We start from the raw sequence: 13,142 nt of genomic DNA, 5'->3' as shown, positions 1-13,142 counted from the left end.
GGAAGAAGATACTCACATGCCCTCATCAGTTCATACACCTTGGGAGGACACCCCTCTGGCTGCTCCATCCGATAGCCCTTTTCCAGCAGATCATACACCTGAGAGAGGTCAATGCCTGGGTACGGTGACATCCCATAGGTAGCAATTTCCCATAACAGCACCCCAAAGGCTGCAAAAGCAGGGAAACAAAACTCCTGTCATAAGTCTGCCCTTGTGTTGTTCATTCCTCTGTGGCCTTCACTGCAGCTTGAGGCAGCATTGTTTCCTTGCAGATATTTCAGGCCAGTCTGTTTCATGCTAGAAATGCTATTGGTTCATGAAGCTGTGACCTGGCATGGACCGTCTTCACAAAGGTTTCTGCCCAGGCCAGAAAGCAAGTTACTGTGTGGACTGGCAGAAAAAACCAAAATGAACAAGAAAAGGACACTGAAGGTGAGTTTTCTTACCCCACACATCTGATTTGATTGAAAAGGTGTTGTAGGCCAGGCTCTCGGGAGCTGTCCATTTGATTGGGAACTTGGCCCCAGCATGGGCTGTGTAGGTATCACCCGTCATGAGTCGACTTAAGCCAAAGTCAGCCACCTTCACCACGTGGTTTTCTCCAACTAAGCAGTTCCGTGCTGCCAGGTCCCTGTACACAGGAAAAAAGGACACCACTGCAGCAGGAGCAGGGCTTTTGAATGCAGTTTTGGGGCCCCACTCTCCTGGACCGGGAAGCGCTCTCTGTATGCAGCAGGTAAAGGCAAGGTGAGCTTTGCCCTGAACAGAAACTGAGTGGACTTATTCTTAGGAGCAATGAGGTAAATCAGGATTAGGACTAACTCTTTAAATTCTATTAAGTTTTCAGCAATGATGGCTGTTACAGCACCAAGTTTATGTTTCTTGAGGATGGGATCAGCAGCTCATCACACACTGGTAACAGGTTTATGGCACGGCTTTATCTGGATTTAAACAGGACTTTGGGTGGACACTGTCTGCACACAGGGGGTACAGGTCAACACCAGCTGTTGCCAGGCAGTTGGGCACAAGATTGCTATTAAAGTCCTTGGGAGAAGGTATTGCAAGACAGTACTGAAGCCAACACAGCCAATGGGTAAGCCAGCGTGAATCTAACTCCGGAAGAAACCTCCCCAAAAGCTGGAATTCCTGGCCCACCATGCTGGTGGCCTGTTTATCATTGCAATCTGAAATTGTACCAACTCCACATGACTTCACCCACCTGTGAATGAAGTTCTTCTTCTCCAGGTATTCCATGGCAGAGGAGATCTGGGTGGCCATGTAGAGCAGCACGACAGCGCTGACCTCCTCGCGGTTGCACTCCCGCAGGTAGTCGAGCAGGTTCCCGTAGGGCATGTACTCCGTCACAATGTAGAAGGGGGGCTCCAGGGTGCACACACCTGCCAGGCAAAAAGGCAGCATGTGAATAAAGCTTCCCTTTCTCACCTCCATTCCTGAGTTAACAGCCATTTAGTGCATTTTGTACCAGTGAGTGTTTCTCTGGGAAAATGAAGACTTCCATGTACAAGACCCAGGTCAGTGCAGTACAACTTAAAATTCAGGGCTTTTGTCTGTTTTTCTGTCCATCCACTTCATGTAGAGAGAAACACCTCTATGAAAGCACTACTGTTCCTATATAATATACATGAAGCAGTAGTTCTGTTCTTTGAAAGGTTACAGAATGAAAGAAGAGAACTTTGAACACACAATTTGCTTTTCTTCCCCTCCCTGCCTTCATAAAGCTGAAGAGTGGCCAACTGGAAGCAGGTACCTGTCAGCTGGCAAGATTTCCAGACTGAAATGTCACTACAGAGCCATGTGAAGCACTCCCATGTGCTGGGTAAGGAATCAGCACGGTGGGACCTGCTCCTGGAGCAGCATTCTCACACATTCCTGGGATGACTGCTTGCTGCAGTCACTGTGCAAAGCATGTAAAGGCGGAGGAGGAGAGCAACAGGATACTCTTGTCACAGCTCTGGGATCCCCCCTGCAGCTCTGCTGAGGGCCTTACACACACACAGGAGTAAAGCACAACTGCACTGTGCATCAGAAAGAGCAAAAGTGCAGCTCTCTGATGACAAATCTCTTAAGTCTGGGCTCCTAGAACCAGACAGGGCTGGCACACACTTTTATCTGTGCCCTTTTTTAAATGGATACATAACAGTTGCCATTAGCAAAAGCCTTCACATTCTTCACATTTCTTCTTTCACCCTAGGCTTGGCTTGCCAGCTCTGCTCCTGAAAGCAGCAGAAATCCAGAGGCAATTAAACACTAGTAAAGGTTTAGGGTGTCTCCTTAAGAATCCTTGTGCTTGTAGATTTAACAGCTATGCAAACTATTTAATAATGATCATCATATCATGCACCTGCCAGTGAGACAACAGGGCAGAGCCAAGATGTAAAGCCTGTGGATTTCTTTCAGTCCTGAGTTGTTTGATCTCATGTACTTATTTGGTGATACACAGAGTCTCCTCACAGCAGCAGCCATCTGGTATCTTCTGCTCAATTATAGGCTAATTTGTTCTCTTCAGTGCAGCCTTTTCTGTAAATGTCTCTGATTTCAGAAGTTTGGAGAATGGTATTTGTTGTGCTTCCAACAGTTTTTTCCCTTCACTTAGAATTCTCTTACAATTTTGTTCTGTTCTCTCAGAAAAATAAGTCATGGAAAATGATTTTGTAAATCCAATTTAACACAGCAGAGAAGGAATCCGAACCTGATGACTGAACCCTGGAGCATTTCTAAGGCCAAGGACACAAACCAGCAGGAGGATGATATTGCAAACTCTTATGTAACAGTCGTGCCTCCACTGCAATGTTGTCTACTAATGTAAGTGACTGTATTTGATGTTTTATTTAAAATTAGTGTCCCTTAGCTCCAATATTACATAAAGCTGTCAAAAATACCACCCCATAACCTGACCTGATTCATAAAGTTATATAAATACAGAAAAGCTGCCACTGCATTTAAACCAGGCAAGTTTCTGCCAAAATGATGACTAAGTAAGAACAGAAAGAGCAAGGCATTTCACTGACCTAACAACTGCACTAGATTGGGGTGCTTGATCTCCTTCATCACAGCTGCTTCTTTCAAGAACTCCTCCACCTCCATGGTATCTTCCTAGATAGACAGAGAGGCAAAAGAAGAGAACATTTATCTTCATGACCAAGGTCTGGTTAACACCACACATCCAGGCTGAATATAAATGATGGCATCTTTGTCTCCATTCTGCTGTTTTGGCTTTTACCAAAGCAAACTGTAGCAGCCCTGAACAGCTGCCTGGATGTCCTGCAGGGACTGATCTGCAGTGCCAGGCTTGCTCGTTTGGTAGCTGTTGTGGCTGGTGAGAGGAAGACTCTCAGGATCACTGACTGAGTTCCCCTGTATAGCTATAAAAATTAAGTTACTCAGGGTACACTTAGAATTGCAGTTGTTAATGCTGAAACAAACCCAAGGTTTTGAAAAGAAAGAGAAATGGAGAAGCTGAATTTTTCCAGGAGTGGAGGACAGCTTATAGAAGGTTTTTTCTGACCTTTGATTTCTTAAAGCCTCCGCAGCTCGTCTGGAGGAAGGGAAGTTGTGTTTGTAACCATTTCTACTGGTCTGGCTTGGACATGCAGCTCCTGCTGGGCCAAAATTTCAATTTGTTTCCAAGCCACGTGCACTGGTGTAGGTTTGATAGGGTCAAGGCTGCTCCCAAGCACGGGTTTTATGCAGATCAGCACACTCCATTTTCTGATGTTCGTGTCACTAGGTGTAGCTGAGAATGTTACAGTTTCCTTACTCGTGTCATAAACGGTGACCAAACCAACAGTGCCTGCAATCTGAAACCTCACCTTTAACGTTTTCACAGCCACTGTGAGATTGTATTTCTTCCAGACCCCCACGTAGACCTCTCCATACTGCCCTCCCCCGAGCTTGTGCTTCATGGTGATGTCGGTGCGCTCCATCTCCCACTTGTCGTGGATGGGGGACACTCCGTACACCGTGGGCTTATTGCACTTGGGTGCTGGGTAGTGCAGAGTTGTCACCAGCCCGTCTGCCACCGTCGAGTGATGGTGCACGAGCTCTGCCAGGGTGCTGAAACGGCTTTCTGCCGTCACATAGACCTGTTCAGCATGGAACAGGAATCTGCTTAAATGAAGGCAGCTGGAAGTTTTCAGTAACATTGGAAAACAGATACAGTGCAAACACTTTAATGGTTTTTTAAAAAATCAAAACCCAGGGACTTTAGAATATGTGTTCTCTTCCTGTTGGGCAAATAACTATTAATCTGTGGGATTTTTACCTGCAGAAGGCAACTACATATAAGCCATCACTTAAGAGCTCTGCTGTCTCCTGCCTCGTGCTTTACAGGACTAGAAACTGGAATTCTCAGTCAAGCACAAGGCCTGTTTCTGCATCTCTCAACACAACATACCACTACTTGATCTTGGTTAAAAATGCTGACTTACCAAAGCTCTGCTGATTCTAAGGGGATCAGTGGAAGGCTATCACCACCTCCAACCACAGCTGCCTTGCTACCCAGCTAGTTTCAGCCCAGACAAGAACTGTCTGCACTTCTTCCAAAGTGCTGTTTGGGGAGTTACCACCAAACCCTTGGCACACGTGCTCTTTTATATAAATACTGGACCTGTTTAGTCACACCCCCCCCCCCCCTTAACAGTCTGCAACTGGAGATTCTGCACCACCTCTTAATGAGTATCTTCACCTCCTCTCCCCACAGCGTTCTCCAGAGGTCCTTACCTTGCCATCCGAGGTGGTGTTGATCCTGTAGTGGTAAACGCGTCCTTCGTACCTGAGCGAGATGGACAACTGCCCTGGGCTGCTCTCGCTCTCCCGCACCAGGAAGCTGCCGTTGATGAGGCTGCTCAGCAGGTACTCGGCTGCACTGCGGGACACCGGCCCGTGGTACCACGAGTGCTTCTCCAGGCTGTTCACTGGAGTGATGTAGTTGCTTGGTACCCAGCCCTGCCCATTCTTCGAACGTACCTCGCTCCATTCGCCATTCTGGTTGTAGCCCAGGACGCGCAACTTCTCACCTGTCGCCAGAAAGAAAGAAACAAAATGAGCACAGTGCAAGCTGTTGGGACTCACTGAGGGAGAAACTCAGCATCAGCCGAGCCTGAGTTTGTAGCTTAACATTAAAATCATCTTACAATTAAACTGCTACATATAAAGTATTTACGAAGCAAAGGCTCAGACAGAATACCTAGGACACTGTTCACTGATTTAGTGCAGTGAGAGTGATGAACTCAAAAAGCTTCTTGTACTCCTGTTTATTAGACTAGGAAGACTTTATTTTCTTGGAGGGATGAGTTTTGTTTCCTTGAAGCCTTAAATGGCACATGATTTAACAGTTCTGACGTAGGTACTGACCAGAATCAGAAAGTGTCTGTACCATGCTTAATTCTTGCTTCTGCCCCCGGCTGAAACTGCCGAGTTCTCTTACCATCTATGATGTACCCATTTCCCTCCGCCCTTCCTACAGCAGGTGTCTCAGAGGGCCAGTGCTGCGGGGAGCCTGGCACAGGAGTGGGCTGGACTGTGCCTGTCCCAGCAGAGCTGCCCGGCAGGTGTCCCTCCAGCACCACAGGGACGGACCATCCGCTTCCCACCATCACTGCAGGGAATCACCTTCCCTAAGGACACTGTTCCCATTCCTGTCCGGGGAAGGATTCCACTTCCTGATTTCTGCTGCTGAGTTTTCAAGCTCACAGCTGCTCTGCACTCCCAGCCTTACCTTTGGTGATGCTGAGTGTGTTGTCACCACTTGCTACAAAATCGTAAAGTGCAACAAAGAGATTGGGATCGCTCTCAGTGGCTCCAAGCAGGTTCTCCTTGGAGCTCCATCTGATGGCTTCGTTCAGTGCCTGGGGCTCGACTTCGCAACCGTAGGGGCGGTGCAGGGCCTCTGAGGAAAGGACAGGAGAGGCAATTACTTTGTGTACAGCTGTAAATTATAGAGGCAGGGAATATCCTGAGTTGGAAGGAACCCACAAGGATCACCGAGTGCAACTCCTGGAGAAGGTGATTAACTACCTATACGCCAAGTAGCAAGCTATGTATATAAAATTTCTATTTAATATTTATTATATTATATATACTTTTATTTATCTACACCTCTACTTGAAATTATTTAAGCATTCATAGATAAAAAAATAGGTGCAAAATTAAAGAACTTTTTTAATTACATGAAGTAGTGAAGGAAACCTTTCAATCACAAAATGTTACGTTTTGTCCTCATGGTTTCTGTGGTGGACATAGACAGCCTGGATCTGAAACCAGCATTACATAATTCAGTGAGACTGAATTATGAAACGTGTAAGTTGGGATGGTAACTTGTTTAGTATTAACAGGAATGACAGTGATTTGTAATACATTTCAAGACTGTGTAAACAGAGGTGAAAAACTGACAGGGACAGAAGGTAGTACAGGTGATGCTGGGTATTTAGCAGCAGCATTTCTGTTTTGCTGTTCCAACAGACAACTGATGCAAACTTGTCACTACAAGGGAGTGGGGGGAGGAATCAGATGTGTTTTCTAAACAAAAGAAAGAAGTCCCTACAGTTCCTGTGATGATTAAAACCAATCTAAATCCATAGGGTTTTAGGAAGAACTGCAGTAAGATGCAAAACTGTATGAACATTTCATGCTAGTGCTATGTCAAGACCGTCGCTGGCTTTCTAATTCACAGAGAAGTTTTCCAGGAACATGCAGTAGAGTAAATTTCAATATTAAGACAAGAAAAAGAGCAATGGTGTGGTTTCATACATGGGGGCTGCTCAAGGAAGCAAAAACATATGAAGGTGTAACAGTATATACTTTTTCTCTGATGGCACAGATCTACATCTCTGTCCCAATATCTATTTCTGAATTCTCTTGTTGAACTTAGGGAAATGTACACTGTAAAGAGATTTCATTAAATGCACTAAACATAAAAAGTTCTCTCTAAAAAATCTGAGGCTTTCTTTGCTTTACAGTCATTGGTTTGGCCCATTTCTCAGGGGCTGAGAAGTCAGGCTTGGGATGTTTTTAAGCAGACACTGCCAGAGAACATGTGTGTGGCTACACCTCCCCTCTTCCCCACAGGACCCTGAGATTTACACTCATTAGTAAGAGGTGGTCTGTAAGGCACTTGAAAAAGGAACAAAGAGCTCAAATGAAACACAGGACAGGAAAACTGGGAAGTCAGCGAGACACAAAACAGGAAGAAGCCTGTGCCAAGTAACAGGCACAGTAATATGCCAAATCTGTGTCATAGGACAGAGCTCAAGCCTGGAAAATGAGAACTAAGGGGCGTTTCCAGCCTATAACATGATTTTTAACTGTATTGTAGGCATATGAGAAAGGAAGTAGTAGAGGTTTGTTCTGTTTCCATTTTAAACATGTAGCTAAGTGGCTTTTGACTGCACTTCAGAGTTCTACTGCTTGCATAACCTGTTCATCTTGCTATTACTTAATAACCTAAAAGTAGCCTTCTGTCAAGGTTCTCCTAGCACAAAAAGAAGAGACTACAGACTAAGCCACCAAAATGTCAGTTCCTTGATTGCACTGCCTGCAGATGCAATATTTACATACGCTTCTTATTCCTAACTCTCAACTGCAATTAGTTTTACAAGATGTTAACCCATCAGACTGGATGCTATCGTGGAAAATAAGAAATCCCAGTGCTCAGCCACCTACATTACTGCCAACATCCCACTGTATTTTCTTAGGGCTGGATGTGTGCATACGTATGTCCGGTTGTTAAGCTCCAGGAGAGAACACCAGTTCCTAAACCCAGCTCTCTTTATGGACTAAAAATACATACTTAATTAAATAACACATTCTTTATGCTCCTACAGTGACTTGTGTTATGAGTGTTTCAATGCCTTAAGCAAAGTCAAATGTGCTGTACAAGAACCCTGACTTTCACATCTCTGCTAGAGAGCAAACACAAAGGTAGCCAGTTTCCAAAAAATACCCAACCTCTCAGCTCCAAAATACCTTAATGATGTTCACTACCTTCTTACTTTCAATTATGTATCTGCCAACCAGTGAAAGGCTTTAAACAAAATGATAACAATTATTCTAAATCAAAACATCCTTTAAGTTTCTTTCTCCAGCCAGAAAAGCTCATGCACTGAGCACCCTAGCCCTGCTCCACAGACAGCTCAAGGTTAAGTGTTTATCCATGCACCCACAGACAGCCTGAAGCAGCCCAGTGCCAGCCCAGCTCCAGAGCTGCTGCAGCAAGCAGTTCTCACCTGCCACCAAAAAGAAACCCCCAAAATAAGCACAGTGTAAGCTATTGGGTCTCACTGAGCCCAGCTGAGCCCACTGCAGGCAAGGCAAAGCCAGCAGAAATGCCACCTGATCAGCACCAGGAGTTCTGCCCACATGGAAACACGTGTGGGGCTGTGCTGGACTGGCAAAGCAGATGTGGGACTCCTACCACTTTCTTGGGAACGCCTGGGAGGCTGGCACATGTTCTTAACACCCACTTGATGTACAAAAAAGCCAGCAGAAGTTAATGTTTGATGAGAAGCTTCAATCACTTAGCTACAGTGCTTACCTAAAAATCACATTACCTAAAAATCAAATGCTTTTAAGAGTTCATGTCTCACTAACTTCCTTCACTTTCACGTTAGAGTGACTTGAATGCTTAAATAACTGTAAAGGTTACCCAACACCTAAAGGGGTTTTTACCAGGATATAAAAGTATTTCTTGCAGGTTGTATTTCCGTAACAGCCCATGCGGTTCCATAAGGTGTGGGATCTACACCAACCATCATGTAAGTGAAACAGGATCATCACAGAGATAGCCAAAGCATGTCACCAATGATGCCCCTCCAGCTGAATAGTTTGCAAGCTCTGTCCACACCAAAAGTCAGGAAATGAGCGGGGAAATTATGTTTTATATCAGTTCCTTCTCAAGGCTAACCATAAATCTTATATTATCACTTTCATTTCCTATGCAATGGAAAACTCACATCATCACTTAGTGAACAAGTAATACACAGTCACACAAGGAGGTTACGCTTTATCCATCTCCTTCCTTACTTTATTCCCACAATACAATTTGCTTCTCTCCGGATACGAATGCTTTCCTATCCAGCCAACACGCAAGGGGTGTTTTGTCCCTCACCCTTGCTGCCAACACTCCAATTACCAATCTCTTTGGTCTCAGAGCAGGAGGTAGAATATGCTAAATTTTAAATTTTAGACTCACATTAAGTGCTGAAGTGGTCTCTATTTATGAAATACTGTGTAACTGCTCGTAGAAAAGAAGCATTTCAATAATCCTAAAATCCCAATAAAAGCTGGCAATCTCACACCTTCCTGTGGCTGGTCTCATACCACAAGACAAAGACAGACTTGAAAGGACCCCATCCTCCTTGAAGCACTTGGAGAAAGCCAGGAAAGGGATAGGACAGGATTACACCCCCGAGCATCCTACCTGTGAAGTGCGTGCCGGGCTCGGAGGTGCCCTCGCCGAGGCAGCAGAGCAGTTTGCCCTCCTTGCCATAGCTGCTGGACTGGAAGAGGACTGTCCCCACACTCATGCTGTGCTTCCAGCAAGCAAAGAGGCTGCTTGGCACCACAAGTCCTGGGCTGAGCACAAAGGCTCCACACACAGCAATCGCTGCTCGCGAGGCCGGGGGCCAAGGGGAAAGGAAGCGCTGCTGGGCGGGCGAAGGAGAGACTGGGAAAATCAGGGCCTGGGTTAACGTGGTTATTAACTGGATGGGAGGGTGGAGCTTTGCAGGGACTGCTGAACACACGGAGGATGTGGGGACTGGACTGCAAGTTGAAACAACTTTGAGATGAGCTATAGAGACAGAGTTTTGTTCCACTAAGAGTTAGGTAACACAGTGTTTGGGAAGAAAGCAAACAGTTTCCTTGGAGAAATTCCTCTGCAAATTACAAAACAGATCACCCATTAAGGGGACCGCCCAGATTGATTCACTTTTCCACTCCACATAACCACTGCTGGAGCACTACTTACGTGAATCAACAGGAAAGGATGTTAGTGAAAACACACATCTCAGAGAGGTACAAACACTGAGCACGTGAACGCTCCTGGACATGTCAGGAATTCAGAAAGACACAGAAAGCAAGACCAGCACGGTGCACCCAGTCTGAGCTGCATACTTGCTGATTTAGCAACACTCAGGACAGCTTTCCACAAGGGCCCCATCAAATCACCTCTCAAAACCCCCAGATTTGTTTGATGAATTCTTTAGAAGCCCTAGTTTTCTAGTAGAGTTGCCTTGTACAGGACAGGCTCCTCCTGACAGGTGGCCAAGGAAGGGTTAACAAACCAGCACTCACCATGGCAGTCTCACACCTAGGAGGGTGGTGGGCCTACAGAGGGGTATAAAAGGGAGCAGGGAAAGGGAAGGCAGTGGTTAAGGCCTTTGCAGGGTGAGAGAAGCTGCTGCAGCCCAGTGAGGCAAGAAAGCAGCACTTCTATAATCTGTGAACTTCACCATTCTGAGAGGGGCAGCTGCACTGTGTGATGATGATGACTCAAACCAGACTGAAGGTAGCCAACCCGGCTTATTCCAAATGTTTGTGATTTGCAAGGCTGTGGATGTACAAAAAGTTTACAGAACTGTGGATATGCTGTGATGATGAGGAGTCACCTTTCCCATATGGCTTCTGACAAGAGTTACTTCCTCTGAGATCAACACCTAACATCTGTGGAAAACTAACTTAGGACACCTGAATACTGCTGTTCTTAAAGTTCTGACAAGTGGGTGACCTCTTTTCTTCCTCTTCCAAAACCAAGCTCAGTGAATCCTGCGGTATACTACCCAGTGGTCAGAGGTTGAGACACCTTCACTTGAGGGCTCCCGGGCTTTCTCTCTTTTCCTCCTTCTTTACTTCTTGCAGTTTACTGTTTTCTCAGCTTGCATTTGCTCTAAGTACTGTGAATTACACTGCCCTCCGTACTAAGCATATCTGTTAATACACAAAGAACAATCAGAACTTGTGGTGAAAGACAGCACAACTTCAGAAACACACTTGGATGAGCTTTCTGACAATCACCCTTACCTAAAATGGTACCAGGAAAGGGCAAGCTATGTATGGATTTGTGGCTAGATTAGTCTCAGCTGTGATATTTACTACATATATCAGTATTATCAGCTACAGTAACACATTTACTTCTTAGTTAAAGTACAATGGATGAATAATTGGTATTTGGAACACAGGATTAGCAGAAAGTTAAGTCGGATTAATAATGTATCGTGCACATATCCCTCCTTACCCCATCAATTTTAGCCTCTGTCAGCAGTCTGTAGCCAAAGCCTAATGGCTGGCTGGTGTGTTAAGAGCTCCTGATGGGAGTCATGTAGTTGCCAGCACTGGCACTATGGGTGAGAAACATTTTGGCTGTAAGTCTCCTGCAACAGAGTAATTCTGTGCCTGCACCCTTTCCAGACACCCTCCTGAAGGTGTTCTCCAGTGGGAAGGACACAGAGTGCACAGCAGTTCATAAGGTCCTGTCAAATGCACCCAGGCAGAATAAAATCAAGCATCTTTCTGGCTTCTAGATGAGCATTATCTCTCTTAAAACTTATTTTCCTAGACAGTTATTTTACACTGCAGGCCTTGACATCTGCATCCACCACATCTGCATCCTGTTCCTGTGCCCTTCACAGTAAGTGCACAACATAAAATCTTAATTCTGGTACACTCAGCTTCCTCGGTGGAAGAATCCACCTTTCAGGCACAGCAGTTCTTCCCAGCTCTTTACCCTATTCCCTGTGGTGCCTTCAAAGCTGTTTCCTGAGAGTGGTTACCCTTCCTGTACAACTTAAGTCATCCATTTAGAAGCATTTTTCTAGTTCTTCCAGCAGTGGGGAAAAGTTGAATAAAAGGAAATCTTGCTGACTATGCTACTTTGTAACGTGTAGGTCAGGGAGCTTCTAAAAAATTTGCTCTACTCTGAATTTCAATGCCTCTTAATGTCTCTTAATCAAAGAAAATAATGTATTAATGAAAATACAGCCCTGAAATGGATTTGGTGTTGTTGGCCACAGGCCAAAGTGACTGGTTTGTCAATGGAAGGGAGAGAGACAAAGACAGGTTTAGAGGGTAAATACTGGTTATTGCATACAGTCTCAATCTGATATATTGGTGTTTTACAACAAAACCCACAGGGTGTAGACTTGTGTGTATTTTTTCACATAGAGACAACTCAAAACACAAGGCCACCAAGATCCCTGCATATGTCACATATCTCACTTTATTTTCACTCTTGAGTCATTAAACTAAATATGCTGTCTTTAAACTATGACGCTTTTTTACAGACAGACTCATTTTATTTGCTTGCTTTTAAGACCAACAAATAACAGGCATTGGTCATTAACTCATGGAAAGTAGACCATCAAGTACCTAATGAGTGCTGGTATAATTGGTATTTTCCACTGCACCTTCAAAACATATATTACACCACTGGACCTTCAGATCTCTAACTGGCTTGTTAGTGGGAGGATTTCTGCCTTAATGAATACAAGGAAACAAAACTGATAACACAGCAGCAAGTGGGTTTCCTATTTTGCTGACACCATTGGAACAGTATCAAGTCCTACAGCAGCTTTGCTTCTGAAGCCAAGTCTCAGTGCTTCCGGCTAACCAAAAATACTCGAGACAGGCTACACACTAAAAAGCAACCAGTGAACAGGCCAAGTTTCTGCTGTCTAATAATGTGGCAGTATTGAAGCAGACCTATGAACTTCCTTTACCCTGTAACAGACTGCAGCCTTTACCTAAATGGACCACCTAGTCTTTCTGCTGACATCCATGTGGCCATGAAAAGCACCAGTTTAAAGGGGTCAGACAGCTCACATATGGCTTTGGTAAAGTGCAGGCACTAACTAAATGCCATTCCTAGGTGTTCCTCTCCTGCAAGCAACCAGACTCTTAATAACGTGGTTTGCTAGAGAGAAGCACAGACCCATAGTTAGTCCTTGGGCCTCCCACAGAGTGGGGCAAGGTTTAAGTATTGTAAACAACCCACTGAGGAAAGCCAAGAAATACAGCTCTGAGCCAAGAACTTGGGATGGGCAAGGAGTAGGTTTCTATTTATGGTACCAGGCTGGGAGAGACAAAAAGGGAGGAGACTTCACAGTCAGTGACAAAATTGCATCATGAAC

The 13,142-nt window shown here is 45.0% G+C and overlaps 1 protein-coding gene across 4 annotated transcripts in view; it reads right to left on the bottom strand.

Moving 5' to 3' along the window:
* Positions 1-13,142, bottom strand: part of ABL2 (ABL proto-oncogene 2, non-receptor tyrosine kinase) — a 46,262-nt gene that overhangs the window by 9,280 nt on the left and 23,840 nt on the right. For 3 of the 4 annotated variants that reach the window (XM_048312607.1, XM_048312609.1, XM_048312610.1), the window contains exons 2-8: positions 5,738-5,908; positions 4,741-5,036; positions 3,831-4,103; positions 3,030-3,114; positions 1,220-1,397; positions 447-631; positions 17-169 (exon numbers count right to left, since the gene is read on the bottom strand). In XM_048312607.1, the coding sequence (XP_048168564.1) occupies positions 17-169; positions 447-631; positions 1,220-1,397; positions 3,030-3,114; positions 3,831-4,103; positions 4,741-5,036; positions 5,738-5,908 (1,341 nt within the window). Of the gene's footprint in view, positions 1-16; positions 170-446; positions 632-1,219; positions 1,398-3,029; positions 3,115-3,830; positions 4,104-4,740; positions 5,037-5,737; positions 5,909-9,436; positions 9,671-13,142 lie in introns of those variants that run through there. The other variant, XM_048312608.1, reaches the window with a different exon arrangement.

This window comes from Corvus hawaiiensis, chromosome 9, assembly GCF_020740725.1.
Source record: "Corvus hawaiiensis isolate bCorHaw1 chromosome 9, bCorHaw1.pri.cur, whole genome shotgun sequence".
Classification (NCBI taxonomy): domain Eukaryota; kingdom Metazoa; phylum Chordata; class Aves; order Passeriformes; family Corvidae; genus Corvus; species Corvus hawaiiensis.
This window is presented reverse-complemented; position numbering and strand designations above follow the sequence as displayed.